The 26,928-nt window shown below is 39.3% G+C and overlaps 1 protein-coding gene across 1 annotated transcript in view; it reads right to left on the reverse strand.

Annotated features, from left to right (window-relative positions):
• Positions 1-26,928, reverse strand: part of RAD54L2 (RAD54-like 2 (S. cerevisiae)) — a 75,796-nt gene that overhangs the window by 28,220 nt on the left and 20,648 nt on the right. The window contains exons 2-3 of the mRNA XM_012720676.1: positions 17,922-17,972; positions 15,983-16,178 (exon numbers count right to left, since the gene is read on the reverse strand). Coding sequence (XP_012576130.1) covers positions 15,983-16,124 — 142 coding nt within the window. The 5' untranslated portion in view covers positions 16,125-16,178; positions 17,922-17,972. The remainder of the gene's footprint in view (positions 1-15,982; positions 16,179-17,921; positions 17,973-26,928) is intronic.

Genomic DNA, 26,928 nt, shown 5'->3' on the forward strand with positions numbered 1-26,928 from the left:
CCTCTTTGGAGAAGTGTCTTTTTAGCTCTACTGCCCATTTTTTGATAACCCTTTTTTTTTATTACCATCTTAGATTGGTTTTTTATGGTCTCTTTTATATTGATGACAGATTCTAGAACAGCAAAGAGTTGGAAACTAATGTTTCCTAAGAAGTAACAAAACACAGAGATTCGGTAGGGACACTGAGGCCAAATGTTATAACAGCTCTGTGCCTTACTGTATTTTTCTTAGCTCCTCAATTATAAAAGGGAGTAACAACTATACAACTTAACTTCAGAGGGTTGTAGAAAAAGCCTAAATAAAACAATGAAATAATGCCTATCACAATTCCTATGAATACTTCTGAGCACCTAGTGTCTTTACTATGACTACTACTATTCCATATATAAGGAATGAGTTTGATTTAGCTCTGTTCCTCCTTACAGTAATTCTACAAGGTAAGCTTTGCTACCATCAATGTAAACATGAAAAACTAAAGCCATGAAAAGTTAAAAATGACTTACCTGTGGGTATATAGGAAGTAAGCAAGAGAGAGTTCGGAGAATGAGTGTCAAAATAGTCCTGGCGCCAAGTCCTGTCTTTGTCACTTATTACCTCTATGGGTTCAACTTCTTTTTTTTTTTTTTTTTTTTTTTTTAAGATTTATTTATTTGTACATACAGAACTGGGGTACAGGCCAGAGACTCAGGGGCAGTGAGAGACTTCACCAGAGACAGAGTGGGGAGCAGAACAGGCAGATAAACGAAGACACTGCTGAGGGGAGCAGCGGGCGGGCCAGGAGAGGTCTGCCATGCCATGTGGTCACCTCCGGGGCAGGCTGCAGGCGGGAATCGAACTCATGAGGAAGTGGCTTCAGATTCTCAGTGCATTTGCTTTAACCCGCTGCGCCACCAGGGAGGGCGGGTTCAACTTCTCTTAGCCACACTTCCCACATTTGTAAAACAGGGATGTTATTAGCTCTCTCATGGAAAATATTCTTCAAACCCAGTTTGAAAATATTCAAACTGCCCAACTTTGAGGGGAATGTGGAACTCCACATTCTCAACCACAGTAAGCAGCCTAGGAGCACATAAAACTTTAGGGCAGGCTTGATCAGTCAAGCTGGGTAGCAATATTTGTTTAGAGAACTCAAATTTCAGTTATATATAGTAATCAAAGGTCAGAAATAAGATAGCAAAGGGGGAAGAAATGACATATATAAACTAAGTTTTGTTCTCACAAATGTGTGGTTCTTACAAACAGACACACACACCTTCATTTTAAACCTTTCTGCAAGGGACTGCTACAAACTAGTCACTCCTGTCTCTCCTGCCTCTTCCTTTAGTTTTAACCTAACACACATCTGAGCATCTGTCAAGGTACAGGGAAATGGTACACATAGTGAAATACATATACTAACAGCAACACTTGAAGAAAGGGAGACTCAGGTCCTACCCAGGATTTAGGCATGCAGTGCTTCTTTGGGAAAAGTAAAACCTGAGTTATCTCTTATAAAATGGTAGGCACCAAAGGAAGACGAAAGAAAAGCAAAATGAAATAGTTGGGGAAATCATGAAGCTCAACTGGGCTTAAATGAAATAAGCAACGCGGCAATAGAAGAGGCCTTTTAACCTAATATTACTCCCACTCATTCAAATCAGATTTGAATCCTCTCATTCAAAACAGATTTGGGTGTAAACTGAAGATTCTTTTTGATACTGGCAGAGAAATCAACAATACCTGTCCTGGCCAGGGCTACTTCCAACAAAAGCCTTTTCTTCCTAGCACTCTATATTCCAAAGTCTGGTGTTTGTGTGGGCAGGTAAAGCTAATGTGGCTATTGTAAAAGTGGAGGGTAGAGGGCATATGAAGGGAATAAGTTCACACGTATGCACTCATACTCACACATGACTAACCCAAGGTGATCTGATTCACTTCCTTAGCAGCAGCAGAAGCACTTTCCTTGGCCTTCACATAGTGACAACTGAAGGTTTGCTAGATAACCTTTGTTTTTCAAAGAGTAAAGGGAAATGACCAAGGTAGACCAGTTAAAGAATGATAGGACACTGCAGTACCATTAATAAGACCAAGAGATCAAAATATCACAGTCCCCTCTCTATTACCACTGGTTTGTTTCAACTTAGATCTTTTACAAAATACCCCCAAAGACTACAGTTATGAAGTGGCAAGAAACGACAGGGATGCAACATGAGCCTTGGTTCATGGACATGTACCATCTGCTGATGAAGCAAAGTGTTGCTGTTCGTGTGCTTGGTCAGACATAAAGCTAAAAAGAGATTTAAAAATGGAGCTACAAGTCTGATTACTACACCCTTCAAACAGTCCACTCTCATTTCCATTTAAAACACAAGAGGAGAGCTCAGCAATTCTGTTTTCCTTAAGAACTATACTTCCTTCAGGACCCCCATCTCTCCAAAAATCTTGTATTTCCATGGCACTGTCACATAATACAACTGGCATCTTTCCTTTAACTCACAGCCTTAGATTCTTCCCTCCTAAAAGGAAAGGCCGTCAAATTTTACCTCCTATAGGAACAGGAAGCTGAATAGCAGAATCCCTATGGGGGATATCTACTGCTAAATGGCCACTTTCAAAAACATGATAGCTTGGGCCTCACACAACAATTACACTTGGGGTTGGATTGGTACAATTCAACCTGGTGTTTTACTGAGTCCTCTGGCCTGATTCTAATAATGACCTTTGATGCTCTCCTGACCTTAAGGCTTTTGGTTTTGTTTCTATTTCACAAGCAAAGTTATTGAGTAATCCCTTGGAGGAACAGTTGGGAGGCAAGCTTAGAGAATAGGTAAGCAAGACAGAATTAGAGTATACAGGAAAAGTCTTGAACTTGAAGGGGTTTGAACTTGATCTACTAGGCTATGGGAATTTGTCAATTGTTTCTATTTTCTGGTTTCTGTCTTGCTGTTTCTGGGAAGAGGAAGAACAAAATTTGATAGCCTTTCAATATCGCAGACAAATTCACTTTCAAACACTCCAGTTTATGAGGCTTGGTTGTTAACCCCTATTGGGCCTGGGGTTGATGTAACCAAATGTAGAATCAATTTTAAAACAATAATTAGTATGCAATTCTCGCACATCAGATCCAGATTTTCCCTTCGCTTTATATAGTGGACACAGGCCTAAATCAGCTCCTTACCATCTAACTAAATCCTCAGTTTACGAGTTCAACAGCTACTGTTGCTTGTTTAAAAGCTCTAGCTATGGATGTGCTAGTAACTAATGTCTGTTGTTGTGTAAGGCAGTGTTTTACAAGTACTTCACTGCTGCTTCATGATGCTTACTATGCAGTTTCTGGTTTCTATATAATATATATCTTAAATTATATTAAATTATAAAATTGTCATTTCAAAATTCTTTCATTTCTATGTTCTTTTTTTTTTTTTTTTTTACTATGTTCTTTTGTACCTTCTGAATATTGAACCATGTAAGCCTGGAACCTAATCAAAAGAAATAACCTTAAAAAAATAACCCTATCCAAAATTCTACAATATGAGTCACAAAAAACCACTGAGGATAAAAGATAAAAGGCCCAGTCAGGAGGTAAAGAGATGTGCTTTGACAGACAACAAAAGGGAAATAATTTCTGTATGTCTTAAAGGTCAATGACTATTACCACCCAAGTTCAGGATCACAGACTCATATCTGGTCATAAATACTGCTAAACTTTCTCATTCACGTGAACCAGTGGTAAGCAGTAATCACCAGTTATATAAACACTAGTGAACACTTACATAAGCTTCTTAGGAATGAGTTATGGACACCAACACAACAAATATATCTGGGCAAATGAATAGCTTTGAAAAAAAAAATTCCTCATTTCATTCAATCAGTGTACAAGGTATATATACTGTCAAGGCCCTTTGTTTAGCTGTTTCATATCTTCTTCAATTCCACTGTATAACTGAAGATCAACAGATTCCAGACTTCACCAGGTGCCTCTTGAAGAGATGTGATAGGATGTATAAACCAGCATATTTATGTATGTGGGCCAAAACAATGAACTCACTCCAAGGTTGCAAAAACACAGGAGACAAAGGACTATGCTAAACTTGCTAACTATAACCACAAACAATGCTATTGAGAAAATCTAAAAAAGTACAAAACTACAGAACAAGTGAATATAGTTGCAAATAGCTGCAAGGGAGAAAATGAAAAAGAGAAAAGCTTACAGATTAAAAGGGATTTAAAAGGTAAATCAATTAAATGTGAAATTCATAGGGATTTGAATAAGTTAGCAGTAACAACATCAGATTATCTGAATATTTTACAATATAAGGAGTTACTGTTTTAAAAAATGTAGGTGTGTGGGGCCTCGCTGGTGGCACAGGGGGTTAAGTGTCAGCCCCTGCTGCATGAGTTCAACCCCCTGTCTGGGTGCTAACTAACCCACATGGCACAGCAGACCTCCTGTCTCACCGGCTGCTCCCCTCATCAGTGGATTTCAGTCAATCCATCTGTTCTGCTTCTGATTTTGTCTCTGGTGAATCTTCTCAACTGCCCTACCCCGCACCTCTGGCCTATCCAGCTCTCGTATACTTAAATAAATAAATCTTTAAAAAAAAAAAAAAAAGAAATAGCTTAAGGTAAAACAAATGCTTACACCAAGAATAGCTAAGAACACATTATCAAATTTAAAATGACAACAAAAAGCCTTCTGAATGCACCGAAGAGATGTTAAAAAAATTCAAGACTTGAGGGGCCTCCTTGGTGATGCACAGCACTATAAAGCTATCCACAGCCACTGTAGAAAGGGTTTGATCCCTGGCCAGGGAGGTAACCTACATGGTGCAGCAGACCTCTTCTGTCTCGCCTGCTGCTCCTTTCAGCAGTGTGTTCACTGGATTTGCCTGTTTTGCTCCCCACTCTTATGAATCCTTCACGACTGTACCTCTGGCCTGTACCCCAGCTCTTGTATGTATAAATAAATAAATCTTTGAAAAGGAAAAAGAAAACAAATCAGGTCTTAATGGGGCAAGACACCAGAGAAAAGGAAATTGAGCAGTGGTAAACCAGCATTCTAAGGCCTATTTCTTCACCTTTAGCTAAGTCCAGGTACTGGGACAAGAAGCTGAGAATCTAAGTCACATAAACAGAGAGATGTTACTAAGAAGCAAAGAAACCAGAATAACGGACTATTTTGTGGCACTAAATACAAAAATTGGAGATATGAGGAGGTAAGACCCTAGTGTGAAGGGAAAGGCAGATCTGAGCCAAAAATTCAACTCATTTTTCATTCACCTGACTTGCTGCATTTGAAAGCTGCATGAGAGGGGATGCTAAAGCAAAAGCAAAAGCAAAAGCAAAAGCAAAAGCAAAGCAGAAAGTCACTGAAAAAAAGATTGTAGCTGTATCTACAATCTCAAGATACAGAGAAGACAAGGATTAGAATTTGGGACAAATGAGAACAGACAGGTCTAATGAACACCTAAGTTCTCAGGTGGAACCTATGGAATAGTTGCACCCTACAAGTAGATAAATCTTAATAAACCATGATCTAGCTTTTATTTAGCTCTGTCCAACTGATTAAGGTGTTTAGTCCCACATATTTTCCTATAAGAGTAAAGGAAAACCCTTTCTAAAGATTCATAATCTGTACAATGTTTTATATACAATGCCCAGCATTAAATGAAGTTACCAGATATGCAGTAGATAAGACACAGTGAGCAAAAACCAATAGAGATAAACAAATGACAGAATCAAAACCACTGGTAATAAAGACACTACAAATATAACTGATAAAATGTGTAAAAACACAAAGAAATAGAAAATGAAAAGATGGGGAACATCAACAGGTAATCAGAATTGATGAATAAAAGAATCGAAGGGAAGTTTTTGAAGCAAAATATATAGTAACTGAAATAATTCTGATTACCAATACAAAGAAAACCATTCATAGTAGATTATATAAACTGCTGAAAAATAATGACAAAGAAAAAATCATACAAACAATCATGGGTGGGAGAGAACATATTCAAAATAAATTTTGAGATATTAAATGTTGAGAGGAAGTAACTAGCAGTCTAGTTTTGCACCAGTTAACAGATTATTCAAATGAGGGCAAAATAAAGACATTTCTCAGTGAAAAGTAAAGAATTAAATTTGCTACCAGCAAACTTACATAAAAATAAATGCTCAGGCCCTCCCTGGTGGCGCAGCGGGTTAAAGCACAGCACTAAGAAGCTTAAGCCACTTCCGCATGAGTTTGATTCCCACCTGCTCCGGAGGAGATCCACATGGCGCAGCAGACCTCTCCTGACCCGCCTGCTGCTCCCCTCAGCAGTACTTAGTTGATCTGCCTGTTCTGCTCTGTCTCTGGTGAATCCTCTCACCCTCCGCATCTCTGGCCTGTACCCCAGTTCTGTATGAATAAATAAATCTTTAAAATAAATAAATAAATAAATATTCAAAAGGAAGTCTTCAGAGAGAAAGAAAATAATAGCAGGAATGAATAATAACAAAAAGGGTAAATGTGTAGGGAAAGACATAAATGAATGGTGACTACATAAAAATAATATATTATATTTAAAAAGGCAGAATTAAAATACATAAAAGGCAAGAAAGATGTAAATAGACTTAAAGAATTTGAGTCATAATGTGCTTATATAGTCAGGGAATTGTAGAAAAAAACTAACATATTAGATAAGGATGCATACAGTAATCCAGGATAATCACTAAAAGTAGAGTGAAAGGGCCCTCCCTGGTGGCGCAGTGGGTTAAAGCACAGCACTAAGATGCTAAAGCCACTTAGCTTGAGTTCGAAATTTGAAATTTGCCTGCCCCAAAGGTGACCCACATTGTGCCACAGACCTCTCCTGGCTGGTCTGCTGCTCCACTCAGCAGTGTACTTCATCGATCTGCCTGTTCTGCTTCCCACTCTGTGTCTTGTGAAGCCTCTCACTGCCCCTGCACCTCTGGCCTGTACCCCAGTTCTGTATGCACAAATAAATAAATCTTTAAAAAAAAATGTAGAGTGAAAGATTATGTAACAAATAAGCCACTAGGAAGAAAACTGAATCATTAAAGGAAAAAGCATCAACAATCCAAAAGAAAAGATAAGGAAGAAAAATGAGATAGAAAATAAAAGAGCAAAGTTAAATTTTAGATGGTAAATTTTAACAACACTATCAATAACTATATTAAATATAAATGGACTATATAGTCCAATTAAATGACTAGAACTGTTTAACAGAAAATCCAACTATCTAATGCTAATAACACAAGAAAATAGAAAAATGTAGAAGGTAAAAAATATAGACATTAACAAAGCTGGCATATCAATACTAGTAAAAGAGAAAAAGATACTAGGATAGGAAGCATTACTGGAAATAAAAAAGGATGCTTCGTAACTCAAGGCTTGATAAAATAATCATGGAAGACAGTTTGAGGGGGGGAAATATTCTTATAATAGCTGCTCCTTGGAAAGAAAGAAATCTTCAAAACATTAACACCAGAAAGTATTTGTAGATTCTAAATTAAACACATATTTAAAAATTAGATCTAAGAGCAAGGGAACTGATACCTTTCTGACAAACTCATGAAAACAATCTAAGACAAGAAGGAAAGAAACAGCCAGTCTCCTCCTGAGCTCGCGCAGGGAAAGGAAACAACTGTAAACTGCATTTCTGAAACACAGCAAGACTACAAGGGTTTCTCATCCTCAGCACAAGTGACCTTTTGGAAAAGATAATGCTTTGTTGTGGAGGCACATCCACAGCAGCATATTTAGTGCAGCATCTCACTAGATTATAGCAGCTCCCTCCCAGTTGTGACAACCAGAAATGTCTTCTGAGAAGACATTGCTAAATGTCCCTTCAGAAACAAAATTACTCCCTGTTGAAAACCATGGCTTTTAGCAGTCAAGGCTGAACACCTTTTCTGATTGCTAGCCTTCAGCTTTCTCTCTCACACCAAGTACTTCGCTTCCCACCATCTCCACCCACACTCTCTCCACTCCATGTTCTCTAGACTAAGGAGCAGTGTTCTCAAGGATCCCTGGGCCTTTGCTGAAGCTGTAGCACTTTTTCCCCATCTCTTCATCGAACATTTATGCATTAGATCCTAATGACTTAAATCTAACTCCTTCTCTCTTTTAGAACTCTGTTTAAAGGTTAGATGCTAGAAAGTCTTTTCTAGTTTCTTTTTATTTCAGTATGTGTTCAACGTTGTCCGGCTGCAGTGCCCTGTCAATATAGCTGCAGAGACAGAATTAACAGTTGCTACTATCTCTCTTGGTATACTCTTTGGGGAATTTTTAAATCTGGCACATCCTGCTTCTGGTCAAACCAGATCAGGCCACTTAAAGATTTTGGAAGAAGATTCAGAAAATACTCAAAGAACTTCTCTTCCAGAAGGCTGCTGACTTGAGTTACCCCTCAAGTCAGGTCAGGCATAGCAAATGGTGAATCACTGCAGGCCCTCCAATAGATCAATGGTGAGTCCTGTTAGACAGGGACCCCAACTCCACCCCCCAAGGTCATCCAACAGCTGCTGTAGTTGCTAGCTCTACTCCCAGAAGACTGGGAGCCAATCCACCAGCAATGTTTGTTATCATTCTTCAGCTAGTTTTATTCACGTTACAAACACTAACGCATTCAGTCCTCGAACCAGCCCTATTAAGCTGATAATGCTATAATTATTTCCATCTTATAGATGAGGAAACTTATCCCTCAAAGTTATAAATAGTAAAAAGGACAGGATTTGATCTGGTGCCAGAGTTTATCTAGATGATCTCTCCTCTACGCTCACTTCTCTGAATTCTATGAAGGTACAAAAAAAAAAAAAAAAGCTCAGAGGTAGAACCACTATATACTGTGCCTTGGTTAACAACAAAAGCTACAATAAAGTGAAACGCAATGCAGAGCACTTGATCAATTAGGTAACCATAATAGGGGAAGAAGAGATGAACCTTGACCTCTTTCTCACACCATACAAAAATTAATTTCAGGTGGATGGCAGACTGAAATGTGGAAATAAAATGTCAAAGCTTCTATAAGACAACAAGATAATATCTTGGGGTAAAGATTTCTTCGACAAGACACACACACACACACAAAAACCCACTAAACTTAAAGAAGGAAAAATACATTTAGTTTCATTAAAATTAAAACATCTATTCATCAAAACAACTTATAAAAAGACTGTAAATCTGCAAAATAAAAATAAAAACAACCCAGTTAAGAGGGTAAACAAAATTAAGTTATACAGAAAGATGTAGGGCTTCCCTTGTGGCACAAGGGGTTAAGTGTCAATACTATGAAGCTATTGGCAGCCACTGCAGCACAAGTTTGATCCCCCACCAAGGAGGTGACCCACATGGCAAAGCAGATCTCGCCTCTGCTCTCCTTAGCAGTGTATTTCAGTCAGTCTGCCTGTTCTACTCCCCACTCTTATCTGGTAATCCTCTCACTGCCCCCCACCCCAACCCTTCCACACCTTTAACTTGCATCTAAGCTCTTGTTATCTATAAGTAAGTAAATCTTTTTTTTAAAAAAAGAAAGTTGTGTATGTGTGTGTTTATAAACAAAATACGACTCATATCTTCACGTAGAGAATTTCTATAAATCAATAAGGATAGAAAAGAAATGGAATGGAGGGGTAGCTAATATTCATTTTGCAATCTATAAATTTATCAAAAATCAACATATTATACACCTTAAGTTTATGCAGTGCCATGTGTCAATCATCTCTCAATAAGATGGGGAGAAAATAGGAGGAAGAAAAGAAAAACAGCCAAAAGAAGAGCACTTTACTAAAGTGAAAATGGTCATGAAGCAGGAAGTTTCCCAGGTCTGGTTAGATTCTGCTACTTTCCCAGGACTCCTGCTTGGGGGAGTCTTTTGCTTGGATTCTGCTGCTTGCTGGAGCAAAAGTTCCTGCAGTATACTGCTTATCCACAGCAGCTATGGCTACTTTGACCATCTTCCCAAACAATAAAAAATGCTTATGCTATGTAAATGGGATGACAAGGTTCCTCGTACAAACTGTATAAAACCTTACCATTCCTGTAATTTGGGCTTGGCCTTTTGGGACTGATCCCACTGAGCCTGCCATTGTTGACTAGTGAATTTCTCTCTAATGCTCTGAGTGCTGTCTGATTTCTCTGGGAAACTGCCGTTAACAGTCACATCATATGAAAAAATGCTCAATATCTAAAGTAGTTGAGGAAATGCAAGTTAAACAACAATCAGAAGTTCCTATGGACCCTGGATAATTGAGGAAGTGTGGCAAAGAGCCTACAAAGTGACTCTGAACAACTGGTCAACGTCTGACAGACTTCTCTGATGTAGGTTTACAAAGCAATCCTCTGCCCCCAGCACATACAAATTCTAGTGTCTATAGGCCTGGCACACAGACACAAAGAACAAGAATTGGTATCAAAATTGGTACTATTTCATATCTACCAAGAAGTTCATCATAAACTTTGACTTAGGCTACTCAAAAAAAAAAAAAAATCAATCAACAGACATGAAAACTGTCTCAGAAAAAGATTAAACAACTTTCTGGAAGGGGAGAGGGAAAATAAATTAACTACGGAGTAAAAAGATCTGTAATTTAAGGAATGATACTGGACATCTACATTGAGAGCAAAATTCTGAAATGCAAGAGAGAGCTTTTAACATTGTCTTGGTCTATCCTAGTAACATTCAGTCACAGAGCCTAACTACTCTCCCAGACTGACTGTCATTAGAGAAGTAAAAACAATCACAAAGACCTACAAAGAGGTGATGAAACTCAACAAAAACAAAGTGAAGAACCCTTTCAAAAAGTGAGCACAAGAGCTAAAAAGACACTTCTCCAAAGAGGAAATGCAAACAGCCAACAGGAATATGAAAAAATGTTCTCTATCACTCATAATCAAGGAAATGCCAATCAAAATCACACTAGTGAGATTGGCACATATTTAAAACACTAGCAACAACAAATGTTGGTAAGGATGTAGGGGAAAAAAGGAACTCTTTTACACTGCTGGTAGGAATGCAAACTGGTCCAAACACTATGGAAAGCTATGGAACACTATGGAACACTATGTTTGGAGGTATACTACTCAACAACCAAAAAGATAAACTCGTGCCATTTGTGGCAACATGGAGCTGGAAAGGATCATGCTCAGTGAAATAAGTCAGAAAAAAAAGAAAGGGAAACCGATCCATATGACAGACTTCTCCGAAGAAACACTATGGGCAGAAGAGAGTGGAGGGACATACTCAACAAACTCCAAAGCATTAAATGCCAACCAAGAATACTCTACTCTGCGAAGCTCTCCTTCCTCTACGAAGAAAGTATAAGGACATTCTCAGACAAACAGAAACTCCACAATTTCATCATGACTTAACCCCCACTCCAAAAAATACTACAAGAAGCCCTTAAACCAAATCCAACAGAAGAATGAACAAGAACAAAGAACAGTTCAAAACAAGGAATAAAAATACAAAAATAAGCCAGAAAGAAAAAGAAAACTACTGGATGGTTTCACTTTTAGGAGCAAGGTGAAGGGATCAGAAAAAAAAAGTAATCGTGATAAAGTAAAAACCAAAATCAATAAACAACTATAAAAGAGATATTCTTAAAGAGAGAGAGGGGAGTAGGATCAAAACTGGGTAGGAAAAGAACAGGGACTATGGTGATGGCATACGGATGAACTGATGGTATGAATTCCATGGGGACTACAACTGAGATGAAAAAGCAAGCAAAATACCATAGAATTACAAGACAATTCTAATTTCTTAAGAACTATAAAGGACACTTACAAAAAAGAATGCAAAATCAGACTTCAGTATTGTAAAATTAAACATTTTCATTGAAAAAAGACTGGAAGAAAAAGTATTGCTACCTCTAGTTGATGATATCCATGGATGATTTCTGTATTCTTTATAATTTTCTATTTTTCCAAAATTTAATAAGCAGATACTTATAACTAGAATGTTATTCTATAGTGAAATTAACAGAGTTTGACATCATAGATTTTTAAATGTTACCCAAACTACAGCTATAATATCCAAGGAACGATCACAGCAATCAGTTTCTAACATTTATTTAAAACTATTCTTAGAAAAGAAAAAAAAACTAGGCTCAAAATAAGTATGTCTAATGTAACAGAAAAGTCACAATAAATAATGAAAGCTACAACTTTCAGAACCGATGCTGCCTTGTAAAGGGCCTGGAGACTTCTATAGAAAGGAAATAACACTAGACTTAGAGTGCCATTAGATTGCTGAATTACTCCTCCTATTTGCCATTCTTCATGGGGAAAAAAAATCCACTCTGATCTTAGCTAAAAATTCAAAAGTGAGGCCTCCTTGGTGGCACAGGAGTTAAAGTTTTAGAGTGCTATCAACCTATCTCCAACCACTACAGCAAGAGTTTCATATCCAGCCAGGGAACTGACCCACATGGTATAGCAGACCTCTCCTGTCTCATCTGCTGTTCCCCTCAGCAGTGGATTTCAGTAAATCTGCCTGTTCTGCTCCCCACTCATTCCCCACTACACACACCTCTGGCCTATACCCCAGTTCTATGCAAAAATAAATAAATATTTTTTAAAATAATAATCATTTTTTAAAAACTCAGAAGGTTCCCCTACATTTCTATTTCCAGATGCTCAGAGAGCATGTCTTTTTCTAATGCCTGTTGTTATTTACTGGCATGTCCCAAGCACACAGTAAGAGACTGAAACAGCTCAAGCAAATACACCAGTGGTTCCACCACTGCTTGTCCTATAAGCTTAAGCTCCTCATTCCAGACCATTTCTATCCTTTGCTTTCTATGCTCCAGCTGTAGTAGTTTTTACCATCATTCTTTTTTTATTTTTAAAGATGTATGTATGTATGTATGTGTGTGTGTGTGTGTGTATGTATGTATGTATTTATGTATACACACAAGAACTGGGGTACAGGCCAGAGGTGGAGGGGTAAGAGGATTCGCCAGAGACAGAGTGGGGGAGCAGAACAGGCCTATCCACTGAAATACACTGCTAAGGGGAGCAGTAGGCAAGACAGGAGAGGTCTGCTGCACCATGTGGGTCACCTCCCTGGCCAGGAATCAAGTCCATGTCATAGTGGCTGCAGATTAGCCTCATAGAGCTATGCGTTAACCCCTTGTACCACCAGAGAGGCTCTTTACCATCATTCTTAAGCAAGCAAATTTGCTCTCCCCCAGGATCTTTGCCCACATTCTCTGCCTAGAACACATCACTCTTAATTCTTTACATTGCAAGCAAAGAGTATAAACAGAGGGGATCAGAGAAAAAAACAAACTCCCTCAGGAAAGTCAGATATCTAGGAGTTGAGGGGACTCGGAAGAAAATGAAGGTGGTCAGTCTGAGGTCAAAGCTGACATTCAGGAGGCCAGCTTTATATTAACAGAATGGCCATGAAGCAAGTTCCAGAAGAAACTAAGTATGTCACATTATCTAGCTGCAAATGCTGATCCTAGTATCATGATATATCATTTAAAATAAATAAGAATAAAATGAATAAAAGAAGACCTACAGGTTCTAGAAAGATGTGAGCATCAAGGCAGTTACTGTATGCCTGGATCTTGACTTAAACCAGGACATCTCAAAAAACAACACCACACATGCAACCAGAGAATAACATACTTTTCTACTGAGGGGTCCTAAATGCCCACAGAAAATGTTCGTATTCCTCTGAGGCTCCTAAGGCATTATCCAAAGCACTCAAAATTGGCTCTAAACTTTATTTGGAAAAGTCTTATTTTATCTTTAAAATGTACATAAATTCTGATTTCTGTGTTTTAATTCTCATTACAATTATTTAAATTCCTTATCAGATAAAGTACTGAATCCCCCAACCTCTAATACTACTCCCCCAATCTTCTGAAAAAACTGACACTCCAACAAGGTTTACCATGTTCACCTTATAGCTCCCAGTACTCCCACAATACTCTGAGGAACTAAGTTTGGAAATTATACTCTTTGGCTAGCAATCATTCTTAAAATTATCAATAAGTTCTTCAAGTCTGAAATTTCTGGGTGGGACATTGGTTTTTTCCTAGTAAAATTCCTTAAGAAAAACCCACTCTAGCTTAGCCGAATGAGGCCGTTTACAACGTGGGCCAAACAGCTTCACGGAGCAGAGTGCTAAGAAGAAAAGGGTAAAGAGGGCCCCAGAAGCCCTCTGGAGAACCAGGCAAAGACCTGAGAAAAGGCCAGAGGAAAAGAAGTAGGGTATTTGACTTTTTCTTGCAACATAAAAGAAGTACAAGTGGGAGAGGAAGGGGAGAGAGGATCTCACTATTAATAAGGCTTATTGTATACCTGGGGAACAACTGAGATTCTGAAGTGAAATCAGGAACTGGAACCATTAATCCAAATAAATGTTAATAAGAAGCATATGAAGTTCTTGTTAAATGAACATGTTAAATTCCAAGCATCACCCCTACGACACCCCAACCTTTAGTGCATGCTCAGACCCAGGTTTCTTGCTGTTTTTCTCCCATGTTTCCCTGCTATAAGAAAACTATCTTAGGAAAATGATACTAGGATTTTTGCTGTTTGGACAGACAAACCTTTGTATCTCTTGGTTTGACAACTGTCAAAGCCATCAAGGGAACCTCTACTGGAGGTTTGAAGAGTACAGTGACAATGAGGAAAACAAATGTTCAAATTAAGTAATAAAGTATAGAAAACTCTCCTTATAAAACCATTAAGCATAGACTCTGTGCCACACAGCATCCATGGCACATTTTTACATTCACTAGAACAGACATTAAGCAACAACAGAAAACAAACTTTTTTGTAAAGGTTAGATTATTCTAGATTTCCCTTCACCTAAATATTTCAAAGTATCTTATCTGAAGCAAGAGATTGGACCTGAAACTGAAGTTAGAAAAAAATAGAAAGTCAGTTCAGAGGAACCAGGTTTTAAACTTCTCTAACACTCCAAAGATGCTGACACCTGACTTTCCCACGATTCCAAAAGAATATAGAAATATCAGAACAAAACAAAAACAGAGGAAAGAAAAAGCAAACCCAAAACATCTCACAATGTGTCCTGGATTCCTTTGAAAACAGTCCTTAACTTCCCAATAGCCAAAGCCTCCACTTTCTATCATAGTCAGAATGGCAGGTATTAGTCTGAGTCAACATTTTAAAAGGTCAGTATCAGGGTGAAGACAATGCCCCAACTTACCGATGAAAGACTAAAAATAGCTTCAACTTTAACATTCACTTTCTACCTTGTCATTCCCACCATTTTAAAGGTTTCATCATCTTCCCAGGCCTTAACCACTTCCTCTTCAACCTCCTCCACATAACCAGAAGTCATCAAGACTTGTAGTTTACACTGTAACAAATATGACCATTTACTCCTCCGTGTGCAGGTCATATAGCCCAAGGAATAGAAATATCTGTTAAAGCCACTCATAGAAGTTCTACCACAGATCTAACTGAGCATCCTACATTGAGGTCATCTGTCTGTGCACTGCCAGAATAATATTTCTAAAATCAAAGGCCTAATGAATGTGTTTCAGTAAAAACTTTCATCAGTTTCATGCTGCCCATAAAATAAATTCTAATTCTGCTCTGACTACAAGCCATCACTACAGTCTCACTGTGGCCCTTCCTCTCATGTCCAACGTTGTACCAAATAAGCTAGCTCACCATTCTCTACCATATGCTATACTTACGTCTCTGCTTTGCCTTTATTCAAGCTATTCTTTCTAATAGTGGTCCTCTCATCCCTGCTCAATAATATCACTATTCTCATAGTTCTAATAAGCTCAGATACTGAAGAGACCCCACTGAAGGAGAAGACTTGAGGTTTATGTAAAGAAAGAACAATTCATTTCCTGATAAGTAACATATGAGTCCATTCTTAATGTGTTCTGAGTCTCTGACATCTCTTGATGGATAACCTAAGAACCAACTGGAAATAGCAGGCTTTCCAAGGAACAATTCCATTAGAAGATGATGCCACCTCTGTCATTTTCTAGAATCACTCACCATCCAGAAGGTCTTCTTCATCATCCCTGTCATGTTCCTCCACTGCCACCTCCTCCTCCTCCTCCTCCTCCTCCTCCGCATCCTCCAGCTCCACGTCCGGGTCCAGATCTGGATCGCTCCCTGAGGCAGATTCGTCTGACATGGCTCCCAGAGGTCCTCAGTGGGCATTACCGACTCATGGTCCACTGCAGGGGTCCTGGAAAGACAAGAGGCATCAAAATCACCAGGGGCTTCCCTTAGGACCATGAAGTTTTCAAAAAGACAATGTTGAAGATGAATTCCGGGGTCCTGCCTGGTGGCACAGCGGGTTAACACACAGCACTAAGAAGCTAAAGTCACTTCAGCATGAGTTAGATCCCTGCCCCAGAGGTGACCCACATGGCGCAGCAGACCTCTCCTGACCCGCCCGCTGCTCCCCTCAACGGTACACTTAGTCGATCTGCCTGTTCTGCTCCCCACCTGTCTCTGGTGAATCCCCGCACTGCCCCTGCACATCTGGCCTATACCCCAGCTCTGTATACACAAATAAATATTTTTTTATTCCTTTTTAAAATTTTTTTATTATAACAGTTTATTTTATAAATAAATAAATCTTAAAAAAAAAAAAAAGATGAATTCCCTGGAGCTGAATTTTCAACCTTCCCCACAAGTAAACTGATCCTGAAATTTTTTTGGTGGATTCTCTACCCCGCTCAAGCCTCTCTTTACTTGCTTGGGTAAGTAAACACAGTAGTGACAAAGCAAACTAACAAAAATATTATAAATCTCAGAATCCATATTTGTTCATTTTTTTATATATCAATTATTTCCTGAGAATCTACTCTTTAAATATTTACGGACATATGTACATATAATCACAAGTACTATACTATCCTTGGCAAATACAATACAAAGCAAAATAAAGCATGTTAGAGAGTGTATGAGGCAGGGGAAATGGTAGTTGTTTACATGTGGTTGGGGGTATCCCAGGGAAATTTTGGCTGAGCTGAGGCCAGAAGGAAAAGGAGCCACAAGGACATCAGGAGGGAGTATGCTTCAGGCAGAGAAGGAAGGGCAGAATCCTATAGTGGCAGTGCTTAGGGAGTAGGGAGTTGGGAAAATGCCTGGAAGCAGGGTGGTATCCTGCCTTGGAGCACTACAAGGAAGACAGCCTGCTCTCCAGTCACCTAAAGGGGAAGCTTCCATTGGGTAGCTGGTTATTTACCACTTTGTCACTCCCCTGAGCACGTGGACACTCTGGCTTGGAATGCGCCTGTGCATCTCTCAGGCTATGCCCTACCTCTTGGCTCAGTCCAGCTCTATTGCTTCCAAGAAGTTTTTGTGAACTGCCCCAGCTTTCTAGGATCACATTCCCTCTTCTGAACTCTAGCAGTTATATTGACCACATTATCAATGTTCACTGGTTTAATATGGGCGGCCTAGCAAAGCAGAAATCTCTCAGATTCCTAAGGGCTGCATTTTAGTTAGGAGTTGTTCTTTTGTATCCTTGAGCTAGAAACATGTCCAATTAGTTCATTTACATTCACTACCTCATTTGCCAACCTGCTATTCTTTATCCACTATGCATCAGGTCTGTGTTTCTGTCTGTGTCTTGCTCCACTTTACTTTAAATGACTTTAAATAAAGGTCATTTTCCTTGGGGGGGGGGGCAAACAAGTAAAGAGAAAGCTAGATGGAAAAAAAATTATGATAGAGCAAATACAGCAAAATGTTATCATGAAGAGAAGATTCACTAACCAGTTCTTTCAGTATTGCTGTAAGATTTCAAAATTTTCACAATGAAATGGGGTGGGGCACAAGATAATTTTTTACAAGACAAATTGCTGCAGATAACCACATCAATAATCAGGACATCCTAAAATGCCTCCCATGTCCAAAAAAAAAAAGGAAACATAAGAAACATAAGTCTCCAATTTTTCAAACAAAAACTGTTACAGACCTAAAAGCTCATAAAGTCCAGAACAACTTGAAGTCGTGATTCTATGTTCACCTGAAATAGAAATAGAAACAAAATGAAGCAAACTACATCCTTCAGCACTTTAGAAAGCCAAAATTGAAGTTTAAGACTGCTTAGTTAAAAGCCACAGGAATTATGAAAGTGTGTGGTCTTGATGGGTCATGTACTCAGTCTCTCAAAATAGCTAGAGCAAAGAACAGCTGTGAAATTATTTAGTATAAAATTTAAATGTATGCATTAATAATGAACTTCCAAAAACATCTACAAAGTACACAAAGAAAGGTGATCCACAAATAAAAGTTAACATAACTAATGCAGAGCTACTACTGCATACTAAGTGACAAAGTAGGGTACAAATCTTTAGCTCACATATTTTTAGGAAGGTACAAGTGAAATGTATTTCTGAACATCAAGATAATTCATTAGTAACTACTATGTGTTCAGAAGTCAAAATCTGTAAAGGAAGTTTATAATTCCTCTGTTTCATCCTGATGCTTGACTAAGTGTTTTCACTTTCCTTGCCTTATTAGAGTGGCTTTAGAGAACAACTGGGGGAGGGGCGGGGCAGTTTCCTAAATTTTATTTGCGAACTCATGCAAAATATTCCAGATAATGAGCTTTCATCTTTTCCCTCCATTTTTCATCCTAGTTAATCTAGAAATAACTCTCTTTCCTGTTAGCAACTAAGCGTAACTAGTCACTTAAATTATTCTTCTTTATCTTTATGTATTTGTTGGTGAAATATTTAAAATGCCTTTTGGAAAAAGGCACCTCAGAAGTTGCAGCTGCGCTTGCTCCATTCAATCCATTCAATAGTCACAATCCCCACTGATATTACCAGCTTTCCCACTCATTTTGATTCTTTCCTTCAACTGCTAAAAACTGGTAGATCAAGGGTGAACCCCAGACTCTCTCTCTTTTTTTTTTTTTTGGTCTTCCTTCATTACAGACTTTTTCATGGGCACCATGGTGGCAACGGACAATAGGGTAGATAACAATTTTTAATTAGGAAGTATCTTTAGATAATCTGAATGACTGCCACTGTAGAGAGAAATTGTGCAGTGGTGGAAGAGTAACAATCACTTATATGTAAACAGTAACAAGGGGAAGTCTGCAAACCCTCAGTTAACAAACACCTTCTGAAAAACTTCAGTCCCAAGTAATTGACAGAAGTATCAATTAAATATCTAAAACCACATATATTATTAGACATAGATTCAGTTCCTACTAAAACATTTTTAAAACAGAGGTCACTTTAAAATAGTACTGGCAGAGGCCCTCCCTGGTGGCGCAGCAGGTTAAAGCACAGCACAAAGAAGCTTAAGCCACTTCAGCATGAGTTCGATCCCCGCTTGCCCCAGAGGTGACCACATGGCGCGGCAGACCTCTCCTGACTCGCCCGCTGCTCCCCTCAGCAGTGTACTTCGTGGATCTACGTGTTCTGCTTCCCACTCTGTCTCTGGTGAATCCTCTCACCCTCTGCATCTCTGACCTGTACCCCAGTTCTGTACTAATAAATAAATGAATCTTTAAAAAAAAAAAAAAAGTACTGGCAGATGCCCACAACAGATAAGAAACTGGAATTCCTAAATCCCATCAAATGTGTTTTTTCTCTTTCCTTCCCTTCCACAGGCCACTGAATTTCTTTACAGAGATAACACACACACAAAAAAAAATCTTAGTTCTTTACACACATACCAACTACTTAAGGGGCCCAACTTGCTGTTATTAATCTTCAAAAAAGCAAAAAGGAGAAAATGGCAAGTGGAAACCTGGTCTGCAGGCACAGTAGCACAATTACATTCTGTCTCTTAAGTGGGGCTCCACCCCCACATACAAATACTTTCCTTTCAGAACACAGGGAAAGCAGCCCTGGTTCAAGAAGTTAGCTCTTAGAACATGAGGAAGACATTGATTCAAAAAAAAAAAAAAGGGTCTCCCCAAGTGCTCCTCATCTCAAGTAAAACACCACCTCAATGTCCAGGGAAGAGCCAATTCTGTCTCCAACACACACAGATAAACCAGGAGGGTGATTGTGAGTGTGCTGCACCTTAATGACCTGTATTCCTACAAAACAAATTCTAGGAAATCAACTTCTATTTTAATGGAACTTGACAACTACTTATTTTTAAAAGAAACTATGAAAAGCAAATATGTGGGCCCTGGTTGGTGGCACAACAGGTTAAAGCCTGGCACTAAGAAGCTATAGCAACCACTACAGCACTAGTTCCATCCCTGGCCTGGGAGGTGACCTACATGGCACAGCAGATCTCTCCTCACCTGCCCACTCCTGACACTGCCCTCAGCAGTGTACTTCGGTACATCTGCCTGTTCTGCTCCCCACTCTGTCTCTGGTGAAACCTCTCACTCCCTCTGTACCTCTTGCATGCACCCCAATTTTAATACATAAGTAAATCTTGAAAATAATAATAATAATAATAAATGGTATAGGAATTTGTAAATGAAAATCCAAATGGGTACTATGAGGTTGATACAAACACACTATCTAGTTTCCCATATTTTCACTGAATTAAAAAAAAAAGTAATTATGGGAGCCTCCCTGGTGGTACAGGGGTTAAAGTCTCAGCTCTGCCAGGCTATCACCAGCCACTCTAGGAGCTGACCCATATGGCACAGCAGACCTCTCCTGTCTTGCTCGCTGCTCCCCTCAGCACTGGATTTCAATGGATCCACCTGTTCTGTTCCCCACTCTGTCTCTGGTGAATTGTCTCACCACCACCATCCCTACACCTCTGGCTGATACCCAGTTCTTATATGAATAAATAAAAATAAATCTTTTTTTTTTTAAATGTGATTACAAGGTCCTCCCTGGTGGCGCAGCAGGCTGGAGCGCAGCACTGTGAAGCTGGCTGTGGCCACTTCAGTGCGAGTTCAATCCCCTGCCCTGGAGGTGATCCACATGGCGCTGCAGACCTCTCCTGACCTGGCCACTGCTCTCTTCAGCAGTGTACTTGGCCAGTCTGCCTGTTCTGCTCCCCACTCTGACTCTGGTGAATTCTCTCACCACTCTTGAACCTCTGGCCTGTACCCCAGTTCTGTATGTATAAATAAATAAAATCTTTTAAAAATAATAAAATTAAAATGTGATTATGAGAATTAGGAGAAAACTAACAGAACCAAAGAGAATTACATGTAAAGTCTAACTATCACCAGTCTACTAGTTACTTCCCCTTCCTTTGGTTAATACTCCTTAGACTACCAACACCATTTATTAGCAGATGCTAAAATGATAGAGAATTGCAGCACACAAATGAATTTCATTCAAACAATCCCATTTCTCTCAAGGTGGTAGCACCTTCATCTTGAACCACCCATGAGGAAGTCAGGATCAAAATGAGTATCAGAAGAATCCTGGGATTGTGTACACCCCACCACATGGAAAATAATTCTGAAAGAGCTATTTCAGACTAGGAAAAAAGCTAAATGCAATGTAAGATCCTGAGCTGCATTCTGGGCTGGCGAAGAAAATAGCTATAAAAGCCAGTCATGAGGTGAATATGGACTATGGATTAGATTACTGTATTAATATTATCTTTCTTGATTTTTTTTTTTTTTTAGATCATGCTTAGTGAGATAAGCCAGAAAGAGAAAGGAAAAATACCGGATGGTTTCACTCATAGCAGGAGTATAATGGACCAGATGGAAAATAACAAAAATAATGAACAACCATATACCAGAGACATTTTGTGGGGGTGGAGTGGGGAATGGGATCAAAAATGGGGTGGGGGTAGGGAAATACACGGGATTATGGTGATGGCACATGGGTGACTCGGTGACGGGAAACCCGTGGGGATTACAATTGAGATGGAAAAAAAATGTACAAAGTGATGTAAAAATAAACTTTTGAAAAATAAATAAATAAATCAATAAAAATACTTAAAAAAAAAAAGATTTATTTATGCATACAGAACTAGGGTGCAGGCCAGAGATGCAGAGGTGGTGAGAGGATTCACCACAGAAAGAATGAGAAGCAGAACAGGCCGACTGATGAAGTACACTGCTGAGAGGAGCAGTGGGTGGATCAGAAAAGGTCTGCCACACCAAGTGGGTCACCTCCCTGGCTGGAGATCAAACTCATGCTGCAGTGGCTGCAGACAGCTTCGCAGTGCTACACTTTAACCCACCAAGCCACCAGGAAGGGCCCTCTTTTCTGATTTTTAAGGATCCCTCTGATTATGTAAGAAAATATCCTTAGGAAAAACACAATAGTTAGTGATAAAAATAAATAAATAACCTAAAAGACAGTTAACATAGAAGAGAATAAAATCAACTGTTCCTAAGATTCTCCAAAAATTTAAACTCAACAAATAAAAAGATAATACAAAAAATGTTTTATTTAAAAGTACAGACCTGAAACATTACTTAGCTCATTCTCTATAGTTAGTTAGTAGCAAATTAGGAACAAACTTCCTTTAAGACACAGTAATTTAGGATTAAAAGGACTAATTATGCCTCCTACTATCCCCATACACAGACAGGATATTCTCTTGCTTGAATGTAAACCTCTCTTCCTCTCCCCTTGAACCTAGCAGGAACTGAGGAACCATCTCTGAGGCAAGTCTCACTTGGGTTCTCCCTGAAGACTTCAGGTCTAATCAATGTCATGAGCAAATAGCATCCTACAGACAGGTAGAAAATGGACTCACCAGTTTTCCCTCCCTCCTTGTGGAGAATGGCCCAGTTCTGAACAGTCTTCCAAGGAGACTTACATAATCTATCTACATTATATATTTCACTGCCACTTTATATCCAAGGTTATTCATATGTGCCCAGTTCTTTGGCTTTTACATATAAATCCACTCCCCACCCCATATACACACAAAGTATTTTTTAAACTTTATTTTAAAAAAAGAGTTATTTATGCATGCATGCAGAACTGGGGTACAGGCCAGAGGTGCAGGGGCGGTGAAAGGATTCACCAGAGACAGAGTGGGGAGCAGAACAGGCAGATTGATGAAGTACACTGCAGAGGAGAGCAGCGGGTGGGTCAGGAGAGGTCTACAGTGTCATGGGGGTAACCTCCGGGGCAGGGATTGAACCATGCTGAAGTGGCTTTAGCGTCTTTGTGCTGTGTTTTAATCCGCTGCGCCACCAGGGAAGCACAACACACACACACAGTATTTTAGAAGTAAGTAAGTAGCTTATGATTCATCAGCATTACATAAGTAAACTTGCCCTATAAGTCCCTAGCCTAACACTGATCAAAAATACTACAGAAGGGACCTCTCTGGTAGTGCCAGGGGTTAAATTACAGCACTATGAAGCTATCAACAGCCATCACAGCATGAGTTCGATCTCTGGCCAGGGAGCTGACCCACATGGCACAGCAGACCTCTCCTGTCTGGCCCACTGCTCCCCTCCCCTCAGCAGTGTATTTCAGTCGATCTGCCTGTTCTGTTTCCCATTCTATCTCTGATGAATCCTCTCACCGCCCACATCTCTGGTCTGTACCCCAGTTCTTATAAGCATAAATAAATAAATCTTTAAAAAAAAAAAAGACTGAAGAAAACAGTGACATCTGAATATTAGCAAGATAAGAGGGAAAGAAAGTATACTTGCCCTAAAACTTATATGAAGTAGGAAAAGACATCTCCTTTCAAGCTAACACTCCTATAGCTAACTTCTCTGGGGTAGAGCATAGAAAGTCTGGATAAAACTTGGGCTATAGCTTTTGTAAATGAAAAGAGGATCTGCAAGGAAGAAATATATATATATATAAACAAAAATACAATGATGGCAACCCTTGGGAAGAAGGACCATCCTTCAAAGACTAGAACATGTGCTATATACAAGCACAAGCTCAACTGTGTATCTGCCATCACTCTTCAGATAAAGATACTCACTATTCCATGGAAACAAGGCCACTCTTCATTATAAAAATTGGAGGAAGAGACCAAAATAATTCACAGTTAAGAGATATTGCCATGGTTGGTAACAAAGGACAAAGGCTGAGATTAACTACAAGTTGAAGAAATATTTTAAAGAAAGGTTAGAGATAAAGATAGAAAATAAAACTAGTGATTTACTCAGTCCAGAGATGAGGTACTTTCTATGATAAAGAAAGTACTACCAGGTACTATAGGAGGATATAAAAACAAGCTTCAAAAATGAAAATCTAGGTGTAAAGTAAGAAGCAGTAAGACTATGTGACATTAAAACAGAGTGAACAAAAAATGTTTTAGACACCAAAGCCTGTAGCATTTGAAGAAACTGCAAATCAATTCTAATCATCATTTAAAGTGATATTCCTAACATAAAAAAGGAAAAATGACATGGTTATCTCTCTAGGAAATTTACATTGTGTGAATTCTCTTGATTACATTGAAAATCTATGCTAAACACAGTCATAGTCTTTCTTACTTAGTCCCCTGTTCCCAAAAGATATTCATTCACCTTAACACAGCTACAAGTATATTCTAGGGTTGAGTCATTTCTCTGTAGCCAGGGTGAGGCTAAAATTAAACTCCAAACCTCTGCCTCATCAGTGTTCACTATGCCAATCAACAACTGGCAACCACCATTAAAGACAATCTAGTTGACTTAAGAGTGAAGAATGAAAGTGGAATCCTTGAGACAACTGCCAAACTTCAAGGACAAAAACTCCAGGCTTCTGTTTGGTATGGAGGTTAATGAATGGAGTTCCAATATATAGGCAGTCAACAAAAAGCTATTAAATATTCTGTGACTTATCTCACTAGGACATTGCCCTAAGAACTACAGTTAAAATAAAAATGTCTCTCCCCCTACCCAAAAAAAGAAAAGGGAAAGGATAGGAGAGGAGCTAATCCTCTCCCTCTGCTCACCACAACATGTAAGAATGAGGAGTACAACTCACTGTTACAAAATAGTGAAGCTGAACAAAAGAGCCAGTTAATGGTGCATCTGCAATGATATAAACCCTAGCCACTCAGTCACTGTAATCAATAAACTACAGAACACCTCACATCAGAGTTATTTCCAGAATTTCCTCATAATCTCTCCCATTAACTAAAGTGACAAGAATTAGCACTTGAAGGTCATCAACACTCATTGAAGGAAGTTCATCCTTAGCAACATGACGTGGGCTCTTCTCTGTGCTGTAGCCTGTGCTAAATGGATGGGAAGACAACTGGGAGGCCGGTCACCTACCCAAGAAATTGCCTCAGTCTCCTTTCCTTAAAAATAAGTGGGACCGGGCCCTCCCTGGTGGTGCAGCAGGTTAAAGCACTTCACTAAGAAGCTTAAGCCACTTCCGATTGAGTTCGATCCCACCTGCCCGGGAGGAGATCCACATGGCGCAGCAGACCTCTCCTGACCCACCCGCTGCTCCCCTCAGCAGTGCGCTTCGTCAGTCGGCCTGTTCTGCTCCCCACTCTGTCCCTGGTGAATCCGCTCACCCTCCGCATCTCTGGCCTATACCACAGTTCTGTATGAATAAATAAATCTTTTTAAAAAAAAAAAAAGTGGGACCCATGGGCACTGTGTGAAACACTATAGACAAAAAATGCCAAACTAAATCAAAAAAGAATCTGAGAGACTAAGGAGATTCAACATTTTTACACTCCTGAAGCTCAATCCTGACAACTTATGTAGGCTTCCCAAAGCATGTAAGAAATGACAATTAGGGACCTCCCTGGTGGTGCAGGGGTTAAAAAGAAACACTATGAAGCTATCAGCAGCCACTGCAGCACAAGTTTGATCCCCAGCCAGGGAGCTAGCCCACGTGGCACAGCAGAGCTCTCCTGTCCTGCTCCCCTCAGCAGTGTATTTCGGTCAATATACCTGTTTTGTTCCCCACTCAGTCTCTGGTGAATCCTCTCACTCCCTGCAATTCTGGCCTGCAGACTAGTTCTTGTATGCATAAGTAAATAAATTTTTAAAAATAAAAAAAGAATTGACAATTAGACTGACTAATATAGGGAATGGGAAGACCTATTTCTTCTCATCTCTGGACACTGATTAAAATTATAATAAAGTTTCCCCACCTTGACTTGTAAAACTAAATCAAAGACATGTACCTCAAGTCAAATACTATTTAACAACATTCTAAATAACAAACACTAACATACTCCAGCAAAGCTGTGACTGACGCTCTTTTTAAAAAAGATTTAATTATTTATGCATACAAGAACAGTGGACGGCAATAGCTTGACACAGCTGAGACTTTAATCCCTGCAGTAGCAGGGAGGCCCTGCCCCTCTTTTAACTTTTTTTCCTCTACTTTAACTTATAATCTGGCTATATTTGGTTTAATCAAAAAGCCAGTATCTATGCTTTACTGAGTCCTAATAATGTTAATTAATTAGCCTCTTCTTTAGAGGGTTAGAAGAAAAGGCAGACTCCAAGAGCCCCTCTTATTTAGTTCCTGTTTTGTTTTGTTTTTTCCCTTCTTTGGTTAAGTTTCTTCCTAAGTATTTCATTTTTTAAATTTTATTTATAACAGTTTATTTTTACATCATTTTGTACATTTTTTTTCCATCTCAATTGTAATCCCCATGGGTTTCCCATCACCATGTCACCAGTGTGCCATCACCATAGTCCCATGCACTTCCCTCCCCATCCCACCTCCATTAGTTCCTGTTTGTTTTTTTTTTTAAAGATTTATTTATTTATTCATACAGAACTGGGGTACAAGCCAGAGATGCGGAGAGTGAGCAGATTCACCAGATACAGAGTGAGGAGCAGAACAGGCAGATCAACGGAGTACACTGCTGAGGGGAGCAGAGGGTGGGTCAGGAGAGGTCTGCCAAGCCATGTGGTCACCTCCGGGGCAGGCGGGGATCGAACTCATGCAGAAGTGGCCTAAGCTTCTCAGTGCAGTGCTTTAACCCGCTGCACCACCAGGGAGGGCCTAGTTCCTGTTTTTAACTCCTTATTCTATGTTCACATTTGGCAGGGGTCCTAGATCATCTCATATTTTAGTTGCAGGTAATGAAGAATCCCAAACTTACTGCATTCTACTTATCTGTGGCCCACAGAGGACATTTGT

This window comes from Condylura cristata, unplaced genomic scaffold (genome assembly GCF_000260355.1).
Source record: "Condylura cristata isolate star-nosed mole 26May11 unplaced genomic scaffold, ConCri1.0 scaffold00004, whole genome shotgun sequence".
NCBI lineage: Eukaryota > Metazoa > Chordata > Mammalia > Eulipotyphla > Talpidae > Condylura > Condylura cristata.